Source organism: Fomitopsis serialis (assembly GCF_022376445.1).
Source record: "Fomitopsis serialis strain Sig1Antser10 chromosome Unknown B0H18scaffold_38, whole genome shotgun sequence".
Lineage (NCBI taxonomy): Eukaryota > Fungi > Basidiomycota > Agaricomycetes > Polyporales > Fomitopsidaceae > Fomitopsis > Fomitopsis serialis.
Window position 1 is genome coordinate 137006 of NW_025954998.1, and position 20434 is coordinate 157439.

The window sequence follows — 20434 nt, forward strand, 5'->3', positions numbered from 1 at the left end:
ACTCGCCTGGCCCATGCAGGACGAGCTGCACAACCTGCACAACCCGCGCCGAACCGCGCCGAACCTGTACACAGGCAGGTACAGGTCCGGGTCGTGCATCTCATTCGTGCTCGGCGCTATCTAGGTCCTACTACAGTTGCCTGGCAGCTTGCTAACGCGTTGACGGTTGGGCCTGTCCAATGTGTACACAGCATTATAAAATACATATACCAATGATCTATTATAACGAAACTGAAGTGAAGCAAGAGACGCGAGCTAGCTAGTGATGCGAGCGAGAACACCTGTCGGATTGGGCAGGGAAAGTGCCCGGAAATCAGTCGGAAATCTTGTTTTACCTGCACCTTTTCGCCTGATATCCTCCGAGGAAACATGACGGTAAAGCGCAGGAAATCTTGCCTTTCCGGAACATATCCTGTCAGAAAATTTGGCTTGACGCGCAGTGGTAGAAAATGCGCCAGCGGTAGTATGACCGCGAGAAAGCAGAGCGTGCCTGAATGAAAGGCGCACGCGAGAGGCAAGATCTTGGGCTACAGATCGGGAGAAGCATCGGCCTCCAATCTGATGACCGCCTGGCCAGCGGCTCGGCGGAACCACGTCGCGGTCCTGTCAAAAGCCGGATGTCCCCGGCAATTGAGGTCTTGAAAACCGAGATCTGAATCCAGACATGAAGCTTTACTTGGGCAGACATTCCGGAGCACCTGTCCCATCCCAATTGGCGCAGCTGTGTCTAATCTACCCCCTAATTTACAGCACAGGATAGTTCTGGTCGCATATCGTCCGCAATATCTCTGGCGAAAGTTACTGGGGCTCCGGATCTGATCCCTCCGCTCCGGAGGTCTCCCACCGCCCCCGGTAAGGGCACAGTCTTCGTCGCATCGACACATCGCCGGACCATCTCCTTTCCATCTTTTGCTGGTATACGTATTGAGTCGGCCGTCCAGAGTACATATAGCCACATATATAACCAGTGTCGGAGTCGGTACCGAAACTCCCCTACCCCCCTCCCGTTTTATTAATCTCTTTCCTGCCTTGCAGAGAAGTATGACCACAGACATCTCATTGGAGACCTTTCAGCTAGGCCCCTTTAGGGTACCCAGGCTCTTCACAGGCCTGTGGCAGCTGTCCAGCAATGCCTGGGGCAGCGCCTCTACTCCCAAGATACGCAGCCAAATGGCGCAGTACGCGGAAGCAGGATACACCGCCTTTGGTATGTACCGCTTGCACTACGTGTTAGTTGTGCGATCTGACAAATTACACGAATATAGACATGGTACGCAGCCATTGTAATCGTTGCATGGACCCTCCTCACCGTATATGGCTGCTCTCATGTGGCGCCTTAGGGTATGCATCCATTTGTATCAGCCTTGTTCTGACACTCAGCAGACTTGGCCGGTTCACAGCTGACCACTATGGCAGTGCAGAGATCATCTTTGTAAGTACCGTTTCTGCACCTATCTACAGCCGCAGCGAACAATTGTGTGTCTGTGACATTGCAGGGACAATTCAGAAGGAACTTCCGCGCACCGGGAAGTATCATGGGCGGTACCAAGTGGTGTGTATTCCGCAAGACAGATCCGACACGGGCGGTCGTCGAGGCCGCCGTGCAAGAACGTTTAGACCGCATGCAGTCCCAGCGTGTCGACCTCCTACAGGTACGTTATTTTCCTGGCACCCCGGCGGACTGACAGGTGACACCGGCGCCTCGTTCCCAGTTTCATTGGCAGGACTACAGCGACAAGGGCTACCTGACCGCCCTGCGGCACCTCCAGGACCTCCAGCGCGAAGGCAGGATCGTGACCCTTGGGCTATGCAATTTTGACGCGATCAGGACGGACGAGATTTGCACAGAGCTCGGGCCCGGCGCGATTGTGTCGAATCAAGTTCAGGTGCCGCCTCTTTCGCGCTGCCGCCGCAACTGTCAGTGTAGTCGCTAACGGTCACTCTTTCTGATAGTTTTCCTTGATTGATACTAGGCCCCTGCATGGGATGGCAGACGTCTGCGAACGGCACCATGTCAAGCTTCTCACGTACGGTACTGTGGTGAGTCGCCGCAAGCTTCGCTGTATGCCCAGCGCGTACGCAATCTACACATTCCTACCTTCCTATTGCTTCTCGTCTGCTCCGTTCGCCATCTGACGCTGTCGCCTTCAGTGCGGCGGGTTCCTCGCAGATAAATGGCTTGGTCAGCCAGAGCCTGATTTGTACTCCGGCAACCTAACACCATCCCAGAGGAAGGTGAGCACGACGCATGCGTTTTCCTTCCCGCACTCTGCAGGTGACTCACACCGGGCGGTTTGTCCGACCGGCAGTATCTCGACATGATCTTGAAGGCGTGGGGCGACTGGCCGCTGTTCCAGAGCCTGCTCTCCGTCCTGCGTACGATCGGGGACCGCCACGGCGGCGCGAGCATCGCGAACGTGGCCACACGATGGGTGCTGGACCATCCGTGCGTCGGCGCCGTCATCATCGGTGAGTGGTCCCCCCCTTCCCTGCATCAGCCCTAATGTACGTCGATCATTCCGCGCGCTCATGTACCTAACTCCTCCCTGGGACCGAACCGAGCAGGAGCGCGCCTCGGGTTGTCTGAACACACGGACGATAACCGGCGAGTATTCACCTTCCGACTCACCGCGGGGGACCATGCAGAAATCGACGCGGTGCTCGATCGGAGCAACGGACGGAGGCTCATCACGTCTATTGGCGATTGTGGCGCGGAGTATCGCTAGCCGGGCGGACCATCGCAAACTACGATGCTTGGCTTAGTTGTCGGGAAGGAATTGTCACAGAAATTGTCACAGTATTGCACAGATGAATGTGTACAGATCATGGGAGCTAAATTATGGAACTCTTGAGTGCGGACATATCGGCGGGGGTTCATAAAAACCGATCACTTTGGGAGCCTTGGTTCAGGACATAAGCTTCAAGGGTGTTGAACATGTTTGCGCCCAAGCTCGCGCTGAGCCCGGCAAGGCGCCCAGCTCGAGTGCATCTCGGTCCTGATTCAGCCGTAGGTAGTCATCACATCTGTTTCGCGAGCACGGTATAAGTAAAATGATCACGACATCGAGATACGACACGTTCTCCATCTATCTTTAACTTAGCGGACTCGGAACTCCACTTAAATATGTTACGGCATCACGTCTGTACTGTGTACATGTTTGATATCGATGTCGAATACCTACATCCTGCTTCAGACGAGTATAGCATCATCTCAGTCTGAGGCTGCACACAAACGCAGACCTCGGCAAACTCTCCGATGCCGCCGGATCCTTCTGTCATAAATCAGTATCTTTCGTGAACGACCGTGTTTATCGACCACTTGTTACATAGGCAGGCAATACTAACATCACCAGCGAGTCAGTGGGATGTGGTAATGATGCCGATTCGACGCGCCTTGCCTAGGACAGAAACAGCATGTCAAGCCCCGACAACGACTTCCTGGACCCCGCGGTCTTCCACGGCCCGTGTCGGGCTCGGAGCTAGGCATCACAATCAGTAGCCGGCTCGTGGAGGATGTCCGAGGTGTAGTATCCTAATCACAGAGTCCGGGGAGTACGGCGCGTACCAGTGGAGCGTTTCATGCTTTGGGCTGACGGTCGCATGTCGGATTCGAGAGAGGGTATCGCGCTTGCTACTGTGAAGAGACAGAAGGTCGGAAACTGAAAGTCAGTGGTTTTGCCAGGGGGGACGCAGTCACCTTCCTCACAAGCTGGATGACCTTGCCGAGGCGCCCCTTGGAAGAGCATGCCTATGTCAGCAACACGCACGCTCTAAGAGTCTTGCGATGAAGACGTCTCTACCGAGGAAGGCGTCCGTCAACACGTCTGCATCAGGACTCGGCTGGCAGACAATGTCCGAGAAGTGTGTCTGGAGTCCGAGGGTCGGCAGGCATATCAGATGCACTGGGCTGATAGCCTCGTGGCGAGGTAATAACGGGTCGTCGCGTTCGTCTGCACAGTGATAGAATGGCACTCGAGTACTCTGGTACTGGCCACGGTAGATGCGGCCACCTTCGTCATCAGGTGAATATGTTGCAGAGCGGACCCCTTAAACTTACGCGCTCATACAGGGCAATAACCACGCCTCGAGACGCTGCGGTGGAGGCGCTCTCGCCCAGGAAAGCATATCGTCTAAGGACAAGGAGACGTCGTCCTTAGGGTGCATGGCTTGTGCGTGACTATCAGGAAACAGTCGCTCCATTTCGAGGTGAACCTTGCTACATACATGGTCACCAGGGCCCAGAACGCTCAGAGTTTATATAGCGTTTCGATGTCCATACTTGGGAGCAGTGGCCGCCCGCGCTCGCGACTTTGTGCGTGTCCAGAGCTCGCCCAGCCATGTCCGACATAACAGCGGGGTGTCCGGTTCCGCGATCTTCGCAGCGTCCGATCGCTCGCTCGTGCTGGCCACGGATCCTACATTCTTGACTTACTGTCACGGCGCCTAAGCATCCACGCTCTCCGCGGATGGCGTGGGCACTACCAATTCACCTCTAAGTTAGCTCGCGTACATGGCGACCTCGGCGATGGGAAATAGGACACTGAGATCAGCGCCCGCCGCTCTGGAGCCAGAGACCTACATACCTCGGCCAACGGTTGTATAGTGGCAACACCGCTGCTGCCGGCCCGCACACCCATGCGTGCTCCGGATCTGAGGTCTGTGGAAGACACTGTGCAAATCGGATTCTCCGGGTGACGGAAGACGCGAGTGGGGTTGCGAGGAAGCGGGAAGAAACGATTCCAGTGCGTCTGAGCCAGGAGCCAGAGTGTCTGGTGTGTCCGGGAGATGGAGGCGATCGTGTTTTCAATGCAACGATGCGGCCCATCGGAGGAGGGGTGACGACGCCTGAGTTATTGAGGCAGAGCACGAGGGGCATGCGCATCGTCGCATCCGACAGCCACGCCATGCCACGAAGTTACGAGCGAGAGGAGAGACGGTTCACGAGACTGACGCGCTGTGTGGCCGCATGTGGACAAAAGGGCATGAGATCGCTGCCTGAGACTAGAAGGGTTGTGAGAGGTAGGCTGAACTGGTGTACATGGGTTGTTGTTGAGTATCCGGGTATCCAGGGTCGCGTCATGGTACCGTACCGGAACCGGGATGTTCGCATCCAGTTTTCTGTTCGGTAACGACAGAAGGACAGCTGGGTGAGCGTTGTGAGCGCCAACTCGATTACCCTTGCATTGAACAACAAGACCAAGTCATACAGCCGCATCCCATGCAACGGACCGTATGCTGCGTAGCTGCCATAGGTTACCGCGACGCTCCCCAGACGCGACCTTTGATTCGACGTTCGACCAGGAGCTGGTAAGCCAATAGATACCGCATTAGGACGTGTCAGACGACTGCCAATGCGTGTGCGCGCGTCGTCCCTGCGCGAGCAGGCATACTCCCCTCCGCGCACGACATGATTGAGACATACCCGTAACATGCCCGTAACTCACCCGCAACATCGCTGTCACCGAATGTCGACGATGTGTCTCTCGTGGTGGCCTTGTAGGATCCAGGAGTTGGCACTGCACTGCACTGATCCGCTCATGCAGAAGTCTCGGTGGCAGTGACCGGTGAGTGACACGTTGCATCCGTCAAGTCACAGTGAACGTCGTCGAGACGCAAGCCCTGAATGCGGTTTGGTAACGCTGCTCTGACTGGTTTGCACTGTGGGAAGGGGGAAGCATGAAATTCAGCGCCGAAAACACTCATTTTCTTAAATGAGTGTTTCACACACTGTTTCCGGTCCCACTGAAAATGAGTGTTTAACCCGGTACTGTCGAGAACACTTATTTCGACTGTTTACAACAGTAGTCTATAATCCAATGACATAAACACTGAAAATCACTGCATATCAATGATGAGTAGTAGAAAGCCCGTTTATTAACATTGTCCCAATGGACAGGCTACTTGAGTACAACCGGCAAGTCGGCGGACCCTGGAAGTCGGCGAGTTGCCTAATCAAGGTGAGGACCAGTTCGAGACTTCAATCCAGGCCAGTCATTATGGTACACTGTACCACAGACACTAGTTACAGCACGATGCACTGTTAACGGAGACACGGAATCGATTGCGTACGCGTGTCGCTGTTTTCGGTGTGCATATATATCTCAGGATAGTTGTGCGTTGACTTGCTCGCTGCACGTGACGAAGCGTGACCGACGCGACTACAACTTTGAAAGTCCGACGCGCGTCGCTCCAACACTCGTTCACGCCGCGCGCAACGTTGTTTAGTCTCCTCTCCCATTCCCTCATCTCGCTGTCGCCGTCGTAGTGGCGGCGGCATCCTCGACGCGCTTCCTGACTTACTCTAATTCATTGCGGTATCTGTCCTGCTGCGATTGTGCGACCGGATCGACCTGTAAGCTCGCTGTCGCAAAATCCAGTAAGCTACTGTTCAAGTTCTTCGGTTTATGCCTTACACCGTTTCCGGCCCTTCGACTCGTGCGACCTGTACTTGGATGGTACACATAGGTAACTTCGCACACGCATATAGTCACTCTTTTCTCGGCAGATAACGCGCCGGAGAACAACATCGTGCTTTGACCATCGGGATGGTGCCCGATGCATAAACTCGAGTGACGCACGCGGCATTCAGGACAAATCTTGCAGTAATGTGGGCGAGTAGCTGATGTCCGTATGATGCAGCCACCGCCGTTACCAAAGCCACGCACAGCTAAGCGCAAGCGAGCTTCAAAGCCAGACGCAATAACTCCAGACTCGGACTCGGAACCTCTCGCAGTTAGGACAAAGCGTGTCAAGATTAATTGTGAGGACTCCAATGTGCATGTCGCACTGGTAAGCAATGAGTCATGTTCCTGTATGAGTTTTGTTTGCGATAGCGACGTCGCTACCTTGATGATTGACTCGCTGTTGGCCGTCTTGGTATAGGCTTCCTCTGTGTCCGCCGCCGGGTCTCAGAAGGCTCCGAAATAGCACCTTTGAACTGATGTGAGTGCATCAAACTCGCTCTGCTTCTCGCCTTGGCCACTTCAGCTCACTGTCTATGTACTCCGTTCTACGACTTCTGGCGTTTCCCGCGCTGCAATGCTCTGTCACTCGTGTTTATCCGACTCCTTGCCTCGTCATCAACTTCGCAAGTCTGGACAGTCCGACATTCCCGTCGCCTTCCCGGCCCTTCCGCAATTGTTGGTCATGACGAATTGTCAAATGCGCGATGTACGTCCGAATCTCACTGTATCGATGTCACTGTCTAACTTACTCTTATTCCAAATCACGGCGTCGTCATGGCACTGGTATTGTATACATGTCAGGCTCAGGCCGCTGTCATCCTGCTAGATCACGTACTACTTACGATACAGCTACGACTGAGTCGTATGAGAATTAGAAGCCGTCCTGTTATGCTATTAATGATACCCATAATCGCTCATATCTAGTGTGAATTCTGCGTGAAATCCATAGTGGTCGCACTATGCAAATGACTCGAAAACACGCTGCGAAGCATGTAAATTTTACAGCAAGAAGAATTGTGCGCGACGAGCAATTTCAGACAGTCAAACACTCATTTTCAATAGACAAAATGTCCACGGTTGAGTGTACGAAAACACTCATTTTGAACACTCATTTTCAATGTTCGACACACTCGTATTGGAAAAATCAATGCTTACAGCTAATTTCAGAACGATAGTCACTCTCGAACGCGCGCGACATATGATGACTAAGCGCTCCGCGCTTCGGGAGCGGCGCGCACCGTTCTTCTGCACCACTGCAACCTGCGCGAGATCTTCCACACACAGCGACCTGTCCAGGACCAGCCCCTCGCAACGACATACACGACACGATCCCGTGAGCAATCAGGTTGATGCGAACCAATAATTATGCAGAATGTGTCTGGTCAGCCTTGCTCTACAACACCACTGACATTCCAGTGAATCCCATGCCTTGCCAGTCGCGAGCCATGTAGAAAGAGTTCAACTATTCGGACTCTGCGAGAGTCATGGTAGCTCTACACTACTACTGTAAATGGTAGAGAGACAGGTCCATAATTCAGATTTCAGATCATATATCATCTGTTGTGTCTGCTCGCGCAAAATCGACAGGAGACGATGAACGACAGTGGTGCAGAAGAGCGGTGCGCGCCGCCTTCTTGAAGGTTGGAGCGCTTAGTCATCGTCTGTCGCGCGCGTTTGCAAGTGACTATCGTTCTGAAATTAGCTGTAAGGCGCTGATTTCGAACGTCGATAGTCATTGAATTTCATGCTTCCCCCTTCCCACAGTGTTTGTGACTTGTGCGGGAAAAGGTGAGGAAGACACGTCAGCGTTGATTCCTGTGAGCAGAGAGGTAACAGCATTCACCGGCATCGATGATCATTCGGTATTGCAACCGCGACTTGCCCGATATCTCCGGCCAAGGCTCGGGATCCCGAGTGCTCGCCCGAGATGTGTTTCCCGCAGTCAGGCACTACCACAGATGACGCATGGCTTGAGCCTTGAAGCTTTGAAGCTTGAAGAGCTTGAAGTCTGAATCCGTGCACGATTTCAAGAAGTGTTGCGTTGTTGGGTAAGGTATGGGATTTGGAAGGTGACTCGTAGGTACGTTTTGCTGCAGATCGCCTCACGCGCTGCACGGACAGTGTACGGAGGAGCTCCCGCCACAGACGCGTCGGTCAACGTCACGCGTCGACGCGACGCGACGCGTTCCGGGGCATGCCGAGATGTGGGGCGAGTGGCTCCTGTAGGGGCCAAAGTGCGCGGATGAGTTCATTGGGCAAGTAGGAAAGCGTGGTTCGTCCCAACGTTCGCTGGCGAAGGTGTGTACGTCCGAGGGTGTCCTATCCATATATCGGCTCAATTCCGTCTACGCTGTGCAGCGCGTGCAGACTTCGTGTAGAGGCGTACCCCTGTCCCGGAAGCTGAGCCTCCGGCTGAAGGAAGGCCCGCACAGTCGGGTTTAACTGGCTCAGAGATGCTACAGCGGAAATTTTCACTGACATCCTGGGCAGTGGTCATCCGTCGATGCCCCGAAATCTTCCTCCCAGCCCCAACGTAGCTGTGCTGTGCATGCTTGTGCGGGCGATACGGAGGCCCGCTCAGCGTGATAACCCACGTAGGTCGCAGCTTCGTGAGGAGCTATCGGCCTGGAGACGCACAGTCATTGGTGGGTTCAAAAAATACCGTCGTCTTCCTGACGGTGACAGCTGCAGATGGATGTGAGGAGCATCGCGGCTGCGGCGATCAGCAAATACACCTAGTTTCAGACTCTTTGAACCGTGCAGTACAACCGCCGCCGAGTATTTGTTTTCCTGTTCGACATTCACCATGCAGAACACATGCAGAGGATGGTGTCCGAGACTGGCTGACAGTGACTGTGCACGAGGGCTGCTCAGCGGGGGTGGCCAGGTATGGGTTTGGAATGGGTGAACAGTGAGTTGGTTGACGACGAAAGACAAGGAAGCGGAGAGGATAGCTGACGAGCGCCTGCCAGATGCCGCCAGTATCCGATGAGGGTGGTAGCGAACGCGAATTGTCGTCCTCCTGGTCATCGCCGAGCGTGCATGCGGTGCAAAGAACGGCCGGTAAGCGCTGCAACGATTCGCCGATTATTATGGGCTGCCAGGCCGCTTATTATTATGCATCACGCACGCACTGACGCACCATCCAGCGCACCCGTGCCGCGTTGCTCGCCCCTTTTATGTTCTCTGCAGCCGCGCCATTCTCCATCTCACAGCCATGGACTATTTCGACTTCAACATGAACTTCCCCGCTGAAGCTGAGGGCCCTGACGCGACACAGTTTGGCTTCACCGGAGGAGAACCGACACAGAGGACACCGGTAAGTCGTCCGCACGCTCGTGCTATGTCCTTGTGAGTCGGAGTACTGAGTGCTGAGCACGCCGCCACTCACAGGTCGGCACGCCGATGGAACGTCCCAATGCAGACCGCGCAGTCACTGTCGATGTCTCCACCACCTTCCAGCCCAACGTCCTCGTCGATAATCTCTCGCCCGACCTCGTCCTCATCTCCTCCGACCAGGTCTACTTCTATGCCCACAGCCACCGCATCCTTTCCGCCTCTTGCAACACCTTCAACGGCCTCCTCACGCCCACGCCCCCGCCCGACGATGGTTCCACCCAGACCGTGTCCGTCCCCGAGCCCGCCGAAGTTCTCAATGTCGTCGTCCACGCCCTTTACAGCCTCCCCGTCGCCCAGTTCATGCCGCCCCTCGATACTGTCACCGCCGCGTTCGACTCGCTTATCACGTACGGCGTGCCCCTGCAGACACTCGTGCTCCCCGGCAGCCCGCTCTACGTCCTCGTCCTCTCCCAGGCGCCGCTCCGCCCAATCGACGCCTACGCGCTCGCAGCGCATCACGACCTCCTCGCGCTCGCGATCCCCATCTCCGCGCACCTCCTCTCGTACACGCTCTCTTCGCTCACGGATGAGCTAGCTGCGCGCATCGGCCCGATCTACCTCAAGCGGCTGTTCTTCCTCCATCACGGTAGGATGGAGGCCCTCAAACGCCTCCTCCTGCACCCACCACAGGCGCACGAACCGACCAGAGAGTGCAACGCTACGCAGCAGCAGCGGCTCACCCGCGCGTGGGCTCTCGCCTCTGCGCATCTCGCCTGGGATGCACGCCCGAGTGAGTGTCAAATTTATTTGGATCGTTGTACGGCGATGATTGGGCTGATTGTGATAAGATATATCGACGAACATGCTCCAGGCGCCGCTGCTGCACCTCGAGCGCGAGCTGTCGTGCCCACTGTGCAAAGGGGCCCTACGTGATAGAGTGTCGGTGCTCGTTCGGGAATGGGCGTCCGTGAAGGTGAGGTTAAAGTTGTAGCATCTGTTTCGGCAGGCAGCCAACCGACGTCACCTATACCTAGGTCACTATTTGACAAGGAAAGGAAGACAGACAAACAACGGATCTCCGACCATGCATCGATTTTGTCTGCTTGATCTACCATCATGCTCTCCTCATTTGTTTTGCTTTGCACCATCTGCAGCGCCTAGACGGCCTCCCTATACACTGACCACGACAACGTTATCAACACGACATGCTCTAGCATCCTACCCCCATTTCTGTAAAACAGCCAATAGGATTGGACTACCGAGGTGCGAGGTTCAACCCGTACCATTTACTTTTAGAACTGACTGCAGGACCGTACGCAACGCGCCCACTGGATCTCCGTGACGATCGCGTCGACCCTTCGTGTAGTGGTTCCCCTATGTAACAACATTTGCCTCCGGAGAATCGAGTGCTACTGAATTATACGATCGCGCTCCACTTGCGTGGCTACTCTAGTAGGTCGTGAGCTCCATTGTGGGTCCATGGGGGACGCACGCCGCCGGTGGGTGCTGCCTCCACTGATTCTGTGACGCGCCCACTCCGTCGTCGTTCATCCTCGTGCAAAGTACGCGCGATGCACGTATACACGAGTAAGTCAACATAGGATTCCCAGTTCTCAGAGGCCCTGACGACTGTGTTGAGTTCCTCGGTAGGCGAGCGTGCTATTTCTGTCGGCGGTTCAAATGACTCCTGGCAAAAGTCGACGTTGCCATCGATGACCCAATCGACTCCGAGGACGTGGTGTGCTTTTGACTAAACGGTAATACTTCTCCGAGTCGCTGGATGGCCTGTAAGTGTGATCTGCAATACCTACTTGATCGCGAACAATCCCCTCAGGCTGTCATGTATACTATCAGACAATCGTACGGGTCATGCGACGGGCCATCCTGCGCTCGTTTTCGTGCATCGAATCAATTGATGCGTATGAAGACTTCCAGGATGTGGACACCGTTCCCGGGCCCGTGGACCCGGGAAGTGCGCACACACTGCGGTGGAGACGCCCCTCAGCGATCTTCATCCATCTTCTCCACACCTTGTCCACACCTCGAGATCTAGACAATGTGGATCTCTGATGACATGCTCGACTGGGATCTGCGCCCACCTCTCGCCTTTACGGATCTCCGGGTTCTCGATCTCTCACTGGCAGGATCTGAGCTTTCACACCAAGTTTCTGCGCTCTCTAGTCTCGTCGGTGCATAGAGAACTTACATGACGCTGGAAGTACAGACCACATTTAATTGCTCTACTAGTCGCGGTACAAAGTGACAATCGCTCCGGGCCCTTCCCGAAGTTTGTGCGTACTTTCGAATTGTGGGCGACTTCGAGTCTTCGACTTGTGCACACTAAATGTTCGCGCGCGAAGAAGAGTGGCCTGCCGAAGGTTGCATCCGAGTCATCATGGCCTTGCTTCTGCACCCGGGGGGAACGAGGAACAGTCACCACGCACCGACCTAACAACCTTAGGGTTATGAGTGCCGGTTCTCATGGAGGTCCGAGTCATGACGCAGGCGGAGAAAGAGAGGAGCACGCAGGGGATGTCATGGCAGCTCATATTTCACCGTCTGTTCCCTGCGCTGGACGTTCAGCGCTCGAGAAAGGTATACAAATCTGGGCATCCAGTCTTTCGGGATCGACTTTCGCTCATGAGGCCTTGAGGTCGAGGAAGTATTGAGAACCATCCGTACGTTACAAAGGCGGCTTGATATGACATGTACAGGTGGTGCTACAGCGAGTCGGATGCAGAATACATGCCAGCTAGTTGCAGAACATTAGGCGCAGACGAACGCGCGCGACATATGATGACAAATAGGCGCTATCCACACGAAGACGTCGGTTTACCCACCTCACCACACCTCGCACCACCATGTTTTTGCGTTGCATCGATTGTCCTGCAGCAACCGTCATGAGAGACATGTCTTGCGACTCGCTGAACACGATCCCGTGGACGCCTTGCAGGAGTACCGGCTAGTGCCCGCAGACAATTGAACGTGTATCTGCCTTCTACACCCAGGTCTACGACGTCTGTCGGACTCGTCCATTGTAGCTGACTGCAAGCAGTGGTGTAGGGGAGGCATTATTGCATTGTTACTACTCTCAATGGAATATACATTAATAGAATGTCCGAGGAACGTGACCGCGTCGCTATTGCTCGGTACAGGTGCTAGTGCAGACGACTGTGAAGCCGCAAAAACATGATGGTGCAGAAGTGGGTGAACCAACGTCAACTGTGGCGCGGCCAAGGCGCGGCGCTTATTTGTCATCATATGTCGCGCGCGTTCGTCTGCGCCTAATGTTCTGCAACTAGCTGGCATGCAAAGTCCTACGATGTCCATGCTCGGAGCTACTGCTGGTGATCGATACTGACAAAGGAAAAACGAACACAAACCATCCTTGCAATGTGCGAAAAGTAAACCTCCGAGGAAACCCTAGTCGTGCATCGGCGCACACGCGAACTCGAGGTCGTCACATTCACCGACGCTCGTTCTTGATCCCGGCCATCGGTCCCCAGCCACTCCGTCCAGACGCCGACACGCTCCTGCTCCTCCCAACGTCCTCCATGATACCTCTCTCAGAGACCGGAGTCGCAGGCCACTCACCCCTCCTCCCCGACGGCACCCCTGCGTCGCCGTCCGACCCCTGCGTAAGCCTGAGCGTCCTCGTCGGGGCCGGCCGCGCCAGTGCTTCCTCCAGCTTCGCAAACGCGTCCATCACTAGCACCTCCGTCTCGCGCCTCACTTCCACCTCCGCGTCGGCCCTCCTCAACTCGTCCCTCAACCTCCCCATCTCCGCCCCCATCTCCTCCACGCGCCTCCCCGCCGCCCGCCGGCTCTCCACCTCCGCCGCCGCCTGCTCCAGCGCGCTCTCCTCGCCCCTCCTCGCCCTGCTCAGCTCGTCCTTCAGCCGCACGACGTCCTCCCGCGTCCGCGCGTGCTCTTCGCGCGCCCGTCCGAGCTCCTCCCGCACCCGCGCAAGCTCCGAGGTGACCGCTTCGATATCGCGTTCTGCCCGCCGGCGCGCGGCGTGCGAAATTACCAGGTCCTCCTCGAGCTTGCGCTTCGCCGTGCGGACGTTGAGGAGAGTCGAGTCGGCCTCGGCGGCGCGGTTCCGGAGCGCTTTGATCTCGCGCTCGAGGAGCTGGACCTGCCCGTGCTTGTCGCGTTCGGAGTACGAGCGCGAGGCCGAGGCCGACGAGTGGGAAGTTGATCGCTCGCGGTCCCTCTCTGGTTCGGTGCGCGGGGCACTGACACCGGTATCGTGATGTGCGGCGTCTTTTGAGGTGCTGTTGTGCTTTTCGCTGACATTGTTGTCGGGCCCTTTGGGTGTCGGAGGATCTTGTCGCGTTCTCTTCTTGCTCGGAGATTGCTCCTGTGCAGATGGCGCTGCTGGCAAGTTTCCGGCGTCGGCAAGATATTCACGTACGTGAGCAGTCCCATCATCTTGGCCAGATGCAACAAGACCAGGAATGTCCATGCACGAGCGTGCCCTCGCCTCCGCAAACTCGGACGTCACCTGGGCCCTCGGGACGTCCACGCCATACACCTGCTGCAAACACTCTGTGGCCCGACGCACATGAAACGCAGCATCCTTAGAATCGCCCTGAGCCACGATGTCGCGATGGCAGCTCGACAACATGAGGAACGTCGGTTTGAGATCGGCCTTTGCGAGCGAAACCGGGTTGCCGGTCATCACTGGTTCATGAATCTGAGCGGGGATACGCGCATCCATCGAGACAGTCGCACGTACCTTCGACCATCGCGTCGAGAACGTGAATGGCAGCCATGAAGTGTCCCCTGACACGGTATTGCGCCGCAACAACCATCCACTTGTCGCGTTCCGGAGAGCTGCTAGCAGTAGCTTTGAGGACGGCGATGATCTTCTTCGGGTCTTCCTCCAGCTTGCGGAGGTCGCAAGTCACTGGCATGCCATTGTAGTTTAAGGTGACCATATGCGACGTGACGCCTGCACTAGTAAGGCTTAGTGCCGCTTGGGCAAGCTGGCCTGCTCCAACTCCGCTGGCATTCGGAGTATCCTTTGTCGTGCCCTCGACTTCGGCCACAAATGCTGGATGCTCCAAGGAATCGTGCACAGGTTTGGTGAGACTCTGTGCTCCTGCATGAGCGTCTCTGCGAGGGGTCGGCGTCGCACCCGCAGTCGGGTCGACAGTGTCTCCCCGCCGGGGCAAAGGCAGCATGCGCTTTGGGGACGCAGTGTGCGTCTGGGGCGCCCGAGGCCGTGCATCATTCTCCTTACCGCTCGATTGCCGACTAGACGAAGGCTGCGAAGCCAGAGGCGACTTCACTGTTGCTCTGGGAGTGCGAGGGTCAGCGGTGCGGACGCTTTGCGGGGGACCATCACGGTCGTGCAATCGGGAAGTTGACGGTCTAGTCCCCGCGCTCTTCTCACTCCGGCGCAGTTTCTTTCTTGGAGTGGACTCTGTCGACGACGCAATGTCACCGTCCTCGGTCAGACGCTTCAATGGGCGAGGGCTGTCGCGCGGCTCCTGCTTCACCCCAGGGAGACGCAGATTATTGATGGACGGCGAGGGCGAGGGGAGAAACGACGGGAGCGGTGGCACTGGTTCGGCAATTGAGAGAAAGTGGGCGATGAGCTGAGGAGAGAACGAGACGATGTGCAACTTTGTGTCGGGCAGCTGGATTGCACGGGCACGCTTCACGGCGCTTTCCTCCGCGAACTCGACGAAACAAGTGAGATGTATGCGGTCAGCGCGGGCTCCCCATGGCGAAATGGAGAGTCTGGGTGGGTGTATGCGTGTTAACGAGCAGCGCAGATTGGGACATGAGCGGGACGTACATGCTGCCACACTGAGCGTAGGCATTGCGGAGCTGCATCATCGACATGGAGGTATCGACGAAGACGACGCGGTCAACGCGGTTGGGCATTGTGTCGCACGTCGAGGGCGGCATGAGTGGATGAAAGAGTGGACGACGAGCAGACGACACTCCCGTGCGGATTATGTAGGAGGGGACGCGCCCTCATCTGGCTGGTTTCTGGAAGCGCATCGACGGGTGAAAAGGAGACGGACTGTCGCGGACATGTCGCGGCACGTCACTGCAAGGTCCACCAACGCCGCCAGCTTCTATGCTTCCCCGCGATTTCCTGATCAGGAAGACGGTCACGACTGGTGCGTAGTTCACCCTGCGCTATGAACCATGAATTGACCGTGTCGTAGTGTCACATTCTGGAACAAAATGATCTCTTCACACCGTACGGGCGTGTCGGGTTGAACACCGCCCCACCTACTGAACGATTCGCACCGAACCATCGAACCCAGCTCAGCCTGGTAGTTGGAGGTGTCTTGCTTGAATTCTGTATACGCTTCTGACCGTGGCAATTGACGGCGAGGCCTCAATTAATGTCCCGAGAGTTTGTAACCTGCCTCTGTGTCGATCGAAGGAGTATGCGTCCACTGTCGGGGTGGGAGAACCGCGCTGCCCACGAAGGACGGCAGCGAGTGACGTACGCAACGCAGAGGCTTTCAAGCAGGCGGATACAGCGCAGGTCCAGGAAATACAAGGGCAGGCACAACAGGCAAACAGCATCACGCCGGGCAACAAGATGCGCATTGGCGATGTAAGAGTGGCAAAATTTATGGAACAGACAACTCAAGGTACCAGCTGCAAGCACTGACAAGAATGAGAAGTTGGGAAAGAGACAGATCTGAGAATGAGACGCGTTCCAAGTACAGCCACAAGCGCGACTCAAAACTGTACAGTATGTTCGGCAAGTCCCGGTGGCGCTTCAAACCTTGTTGTCTTGTGGCGGCGGACCACAACAAGATCAAACAAGCCCGGTGCGCGCAGGCAGCAAGCATAGTTGCTCGTCGTCGATCGCCCCATTCCCGACACTCCCTCGCGGTCGCCTCAAGACTCACGACATCAAAATGGCCACGGTATCAGCTCTCCCCAAAGATCTCTCCAAGCTCAACGGCGAAGTTAAGCTCTTCGGCAAGTGGGAGACCCAGGAGTGCGTATTCGTGTCTGGCGATGTTCCACACACACAAGCTGACGGTGTCCGACTGGAATTTGTGTTGATTGCGATGTAACAGCGTTGAGGTGAAGGACATCTCCCTCACGGACTACATCCAGATCCGCCATGCCGTCTACCTCCCCCACACCGCCGGCCGTTACGCCAAGAAGCAGTTCAAGAAGGCCCAGATGCCCATCGTCGAGCGTCTTGTCGACAGGTGCGTTCTTTATGCACCTCTATTCACGAACGGTTACAAACGAGCCGGGGCAGCCTGATGATGAAGGGCCGCAACAACGGCAAGAAGCTCCTCGCCGTCCGGATTGTCGCACACGCATTCGAGATCATCCACCTCCTCACGGACCAGAACCCCATCCAGGTCCTTGTCGACGCCATCGTGAACACTGGTCCCCGTGAGGACTCGACGCGTATCGGTTCGCAGGGTACCGTCCGGCGCCAGGCCGTCGATGTGTCCCCCTTGCGCCGGGTGAACCAGGCGGTCTCTCTCTTGACCACAGGCGTAAGTAGATCCTGCGTGGCAATCCTGCTTCATTGGTGCTTATGGCATTGATTACAGACGCGCGAGTCTGCGTTCCGTAACGTGAAGTCGGTCGCGGAGTGCTTGGCGGATGAGCTCATCAACGCGGCGAAGGGCTCATCGAACTCATATGCTATCAAGGTCCGTCCCAGCTTCTCTCTCACCCGTACGTTCATTTGCCAACCCGCGAGTCTACAGAAAAAGGACGAGCTCGAGCGTGTCGCAAAGTCTAACCGGTAAGGCGGATCGGGGAGACGCCGTGGCTGGCTATGGGTCTACTGCATGTTTTTTCACTATTGCTATCACTATCATGACGCTCCATGTCGCCCATATGAATGCTTATGGCGGTGCTCTCGACTTAAGAAGGCCAGGCGCTGCTGCTTGGGTTTTTATGGTCCCTGCTCAAAGAGGCGATAAGTATGGAGACCCCGGGCCTGCAACCCCGTACTTAGCCGGGCACAGTAGCTCGTATGTGGGTGATCGGTGTATAGGTGATCGCACCTCTATTTAGGCGTGAGACGCGCGTAATCACCTCACGAGAGTCTTACGTTGCTGCACCCTCCTATTTAATCTGTCATTGGTGGTCGCGGTAACCGTCTTCCTGATTCCTTTCCTTCCGACGGTCGAAAGTCCAGATTTCGAAATGACGTCCACAGATGAGCTTCAGAAACACCAAATGGAGACTAGCACGACCATCGGGTTGCTGCCTGCAAGACCGTGACACCGAATTCCACTGATAGACCAATAGCATCACAGATCACCGGGCATTCGCTCTCGTTACTGCCCGCCTATGCGCTCGCCGAGCCTCACTATATGTAACGGGACGCAGCGCGGGCTTCCGATGCATTCTCTCCTTTTTTCCACTTCGTTGTTCGTAGCTTGAGCGTGCCACGTCCTCGGCGGTAAGTTATTCGACGCCAGGGCGTACTCGCGCATCTGCGCCTTCAGGAAGGCAGGGTACCATGGTCCAGGATTTCGGGACCGGGATTGGGCCCAAGCAGATTGTACATGATTATTTTGCGCCGGTGCTGTTGGGGACGGTGATCAGCACCTTCCTCTATGGCGTCAACATCAGCCAGTTCGCAAAGTACCTTATGATTGGCAGGCGAGACTCGGTGTGGACACAGTACGTACTATATCCCTCGAAGCGTATGGACAGCGTGTCATTGACCGCTATTCCCAGGATCATAGTAGTGGTCTTGTTCATAGCGGACACCGCGCAGGAGGTCGTGACGGTGTACAGCGTCTGGTACTTCTCTGTGCAAAACTTCGGCAACTACGAAGCTTTGCTCACTCCGGCGTGGCCGACACCCGTTGCACTAGGCATCCTGATGGCTATGTGCGTTTACCCTCGTTCTCATTCTACCGACCTCATTAACGGACGATGCGTTGGGGTCGTGGCGTGACAGAATCGCCGCTACGGTACAGCAGTACTTCATCTGGCGCGTGAAAACCTTCAGTCGGTCGTGGGCACTCTTCACGTTCCTCACGATCTGCTCTTTGGCCTCGAGCGCGCTCGCAGTCGCCACCGCTGCCTTCTGGCTTGACGATCCAATGTGCGTCTGTTTCCCTCTCCGTTATCTCGGTTAGCCACGGCCACTCCGTGCATGCTCATTTTTCGGGGGCAGGGACTTCACCCTGGGACTGCAGCTGAGCTTAGTCGACACTAGTCTCGCCCTTGCTGTCTTTGTGAATGTTGTAATCGCGTAAGCGCACGTCTTCCTCCGCTACCGTGGAGTCTGCTCATCAGGGTTCTGGATGCAGGTTCATATTATTATACTACCTCCTCAAGCACCGGTCCGGTTTCAAGAGTGATCATTTAACCATTGCTCAGAAGCACAGCGGAAGAGACTGATCTGACCCGACAGGAACCGACAGCGCTATTCGCCAGCTAATTGTATGTTGTGTGGAAACACCTCTGTTGAATGCACTCGTGTCGGTGCGTAACGGAGTCTGTCTCCTCTCCTGTATGCACGAGCTGATAAGGTGCCCTTCTTGCAGTTGATCGACATCATTGTATTCGTAGGTCGTAGCATCATGCTACGTCGCCGTTTCTCATGTTACGTACGACAGAAAACCACCATCCCTACCGGTTACGTATTGATCGTCGCTCATGTACGTACGCATAGGCGCTCGTTTGTTTCGCGAGCGATGACTGATCTGGAACGTTGTGTCGTCAGCCCATGGGCCGCATATACACGTCCGTCATTTCGAATCTCCCGTGCATGATGGCCAGCACTGACCAAGGCGACGCTGTTGCATAGATTCTCTATCCTGGTTGTAAGGTGTCCCTTGCACGTTTCCATCGCATGCCCGCTCACAGCGCAACACAGCTGATTAATTCTCAAGTATCACTGCGCGAAGAATGGCACGGAGTCACCGACCTCGACGCCCATCGTCTGGTGCGCCCACAAAACTCATTCGACCCCCACCCGCATCCACTCACCTCCCTCATTGTAGACCCGCATTGGCAACGACCGCTTTAATGGCAACGACCACTTCAATGGCAATGACCACTTTAATAGCAACTCGAAGCTGAACAGCCCGATCGAGCCCGTTCGCGTCGGTGTCACCATCGAGCACCATGCACAGGTTGAACTCGACCCGTTCCCCCGCAAAAAGGACCGCAAGAATCGTGCGGGCTCGAAGCGGACGAAGACGGAGACCCCCTCGGGCGGAAGCGTCATCAAGGGGCATGGGCACGAACACGGGCTGGAGGACTTCAGAATCACCGTGCACGCACTGAACCAGCGTCCCGGGCAGGACGAGAAAGTCATAGCGTCAGTCTGATGCTCAGATGCCCGAGACTACAGTGCTGCCTGCTGGAACGGAGCTACCTCCACTCCCGAAGTGACCGCTAGGTGCCCGTACGATCGCTCGCGACAGCGACATTGGCAACGCGCCGATTTATCACCGGTGTTCTGCGCCACGTAGGCGGCCAGTGAGTACGTAGAACGATGCGGTGTATGATGTGCGGACACGTAGAACGGACAGTGTGCTACTTCCTACTATTGCTGACTAATCGAAACACTCGTTTACCATTTGAGCTTGCCCCTTGATTTGAGCCCTGTTGATTGTATTGGCAACTCCATCCTGTTTTCAACGTGTATT

The 20434-nt window shown here is 55.9% G+C and overlaps 5 protein-coding genes across 5 annotated transcripts; 4 read left to right on the top strand and 1 right to left on the bottom strand.

Moving 5' to 3' along the window:
* Positions 1-981: 981 nt before the first annotated feature.
* On the top strand, positions 982-2873 carry B0H18DRAFT_1010619 (Aldo/keto reductase). The gene is made up of 9 exons (XM_048028933.1): positions 982-1207; positions 1266-1270; positions 1400-1432; positions 1497-1652; positions 1713-1886; positions 1954-2040; positions 2152-2235; positions 2310-2469; positions 2566-2873. Exons 1-9 carry the CDS (start codon positions 1042-1044, stop codon positions 2724-2726), a joined length of 1026 nt encoding a protein of 341 aa, XP_047892800.1. The 5' UTR covers positions 982-1041; the 3' UTR covers positions 2727-2873.
* Positions 2874-9595: 6722 nt separating this feature from the next.
* On the top strand, positions 9596-11246 carry B0H18DRAFT_909010 (uncharacterized protein). The gene is made up of 5 exons (XM_048041529.1): positions 9596-9783; positions 9858-10593; positions 10652-10776; positions 10838-11066; positions 11170-11246. The coding sequence occupies exons 1-4, from the start codon at positions 9682-9684 to the stop codon at positions 10847-10849; spliced, it is 975 nt and encodes a 324-aa protein (XP_047892801.1). The 5' UTR covers positions 9596-9681; the 3' UTR covers positions 10850-11066; positions 11170-11246.
* Positions 11247-13269: 2023 nt separating this feature from the next.
* On the bottom strand, positions 13270-15701 carry B0H18DRAFT_955290 (uncharacterized protein; the record flags this gene model as incomplete). Its single annotated transcript, XM_048042344.1, has 4 exons — positions 13270-14340; positions 14371-14489; positions 14545-15554; positions 15613-15701. The coding sequence occupies 4 exons, from the start codon at positions 15699-15701 to the stop codon at positions 13270-13272; spliced, it is 2289 nt and encodes a 762-aa protein (XP_047892802.1).
* An 890-nt stretch (positions 15702-16591) lies between these two features.
* B0H18DRAFT_1010639 (40S ribosomal protein S5-1) lies at positions 16592-17903 on the top strand. Its single transcript, XM_048028934.1, has 5 exons — positions 16592-16785; positions 16868-17005; positions 17059-17305; positions 17363-17464; positions 17522-17903. Exons 1-5 carry the CDS (start codon positions 16703-16705, stop codon positions 17561-17563), a joined length of 612 nt encoding a protein of 203 aa, XP_047892803.1. The 5' UTR covers positions 16592-16702; the 3' UTR covers positions 17564-17903.
* Positions 17904-17918: 15 nt separating this feature from the next.
* Positions 17919-20366, top strand: B0H18DRAFT_1010644 (uncharacterized protein). Its single transcript, XM_048028935.1, has 12 exons — positions 17919-18449; positions 18507-18662; positions 18733-18879; positions 18952-19029; positions 19088-19134; positions 19192-19262; positions 19325-19345; positions 19397-19438; positions 19504-19523; positions 19588-19603; positions 19657-19725; positions 19784-20366. Exons 1-12 carry the CDS (start codon positions 18286-18288, stop codon positions 20111-20113), a joined length of 1161 nt encoding a protein of 386 aa, XP_047892804.1. The 5' UTR covers positions 17919-18285; the 3' UTR covers positions 20114-20366.
* Positions 20367-20434: the final 68 nt, after the last annotated feature.

What these genes read in the sequence shown, in the direction of transcription:
- B0H18DRAFT_909010 (XM_048041529.1), top strand. Translation starts at nt 9,682, where the DNA reads ATGGACTATTTCGACTTCAACATGAACTTCCCCGCTGAAGCTGAGGGC. An exon ending in AACCGACACAGAGGACACCG is followed by an intron (nt 9,784 to 9,857) that starts GTAAGTCGTCCG and finishes CGCCACTCACAG; the next exon opens with GTCGGCACGCCGATGGAACG. An exon ending in CGCCTGGGATGCACGCCCGA is followed by an intron (nt 10,594 to 10,651) that starts GTGAGTGTCAAA and finishes GATTGTGATAAG; the next exon opens with ATATATCGACGAACATGCTC.
- B0H18DRAFT_1010644 (XM_048028935.1), top strand. Translation starts at nt 18,286, where the DNA reads ATGGTCCAGGATTTCGGGACCGGGATTGGGCCCAAGCAGATTGTACAT. An exon ending in TTCTGGCTTGACGATCCAAT is followed by an intron (nt 18,880 to 18,951) that starts GTGCGTCTGTTT and finishes TTTCGGGGGCAG; the next exon opens with GGACTTCACCCTGGGACTGC. An exon ending in GCACCGGTCCGGTTTCAAGA is followed by an intron (nt 19,135 to 19,191) that starts GTGATCATTTAA and finishes CTGACCCGACAG; the next exon opens with GAACCGACAGCGCTATTCGC.
- B0H18DRAFT_1010619 (XM_048028933.1), top strand. Translation starts at nt 1,042, where the DNA reads ATGACCACAGACATCTCATTGGAGACCTTTCAGCTAGGCCCCTTTAGG. An exon ending in TTCTCACGTACGGTACTGTG is followed by an intron (nt 2,041 to 2,151) that starts GTGAGTCGCCGC and finishes TGTCGCCTTCAG; the next exon opens with TGCGGCGGGTTCCTCGCAGA. An exon ending in TAACACCATCCCAGAGGAAG is followed by an intron (nt 2,236 to 2,309) that starts GTGAGCACGACG and finishes TCCGACCGGCAG; the next exon opens with TATCTCGACATGATCTTGAA.
- B0H18DRAFT_1010639 (XM_048028934.1), top strand. Translation starts at nt 16,703, where the DNA reads ATGGCCACGGTATCAGCTCTCCCCAAAGATCTCTCCAAGCTCAACGGC. An exon ending in GGCAAGTGGGAGACCCAGGA is followed by an intron (nt 16,786 to 16,867) that starts GTGCGTATTCGT and finishes GCGATGTAACAG; the next exon opens with CGTTGAGGTGAAGGACATCT. An exon ending in CGAACTCATATGCTATCAAG is followed by an intron (nt 17,465 to 17,521) that starts GTCCGTCCCAGC and finishes GCGAGTCTACAG; the next exon opens with AAAAAGGACGAGCTCGAGCG.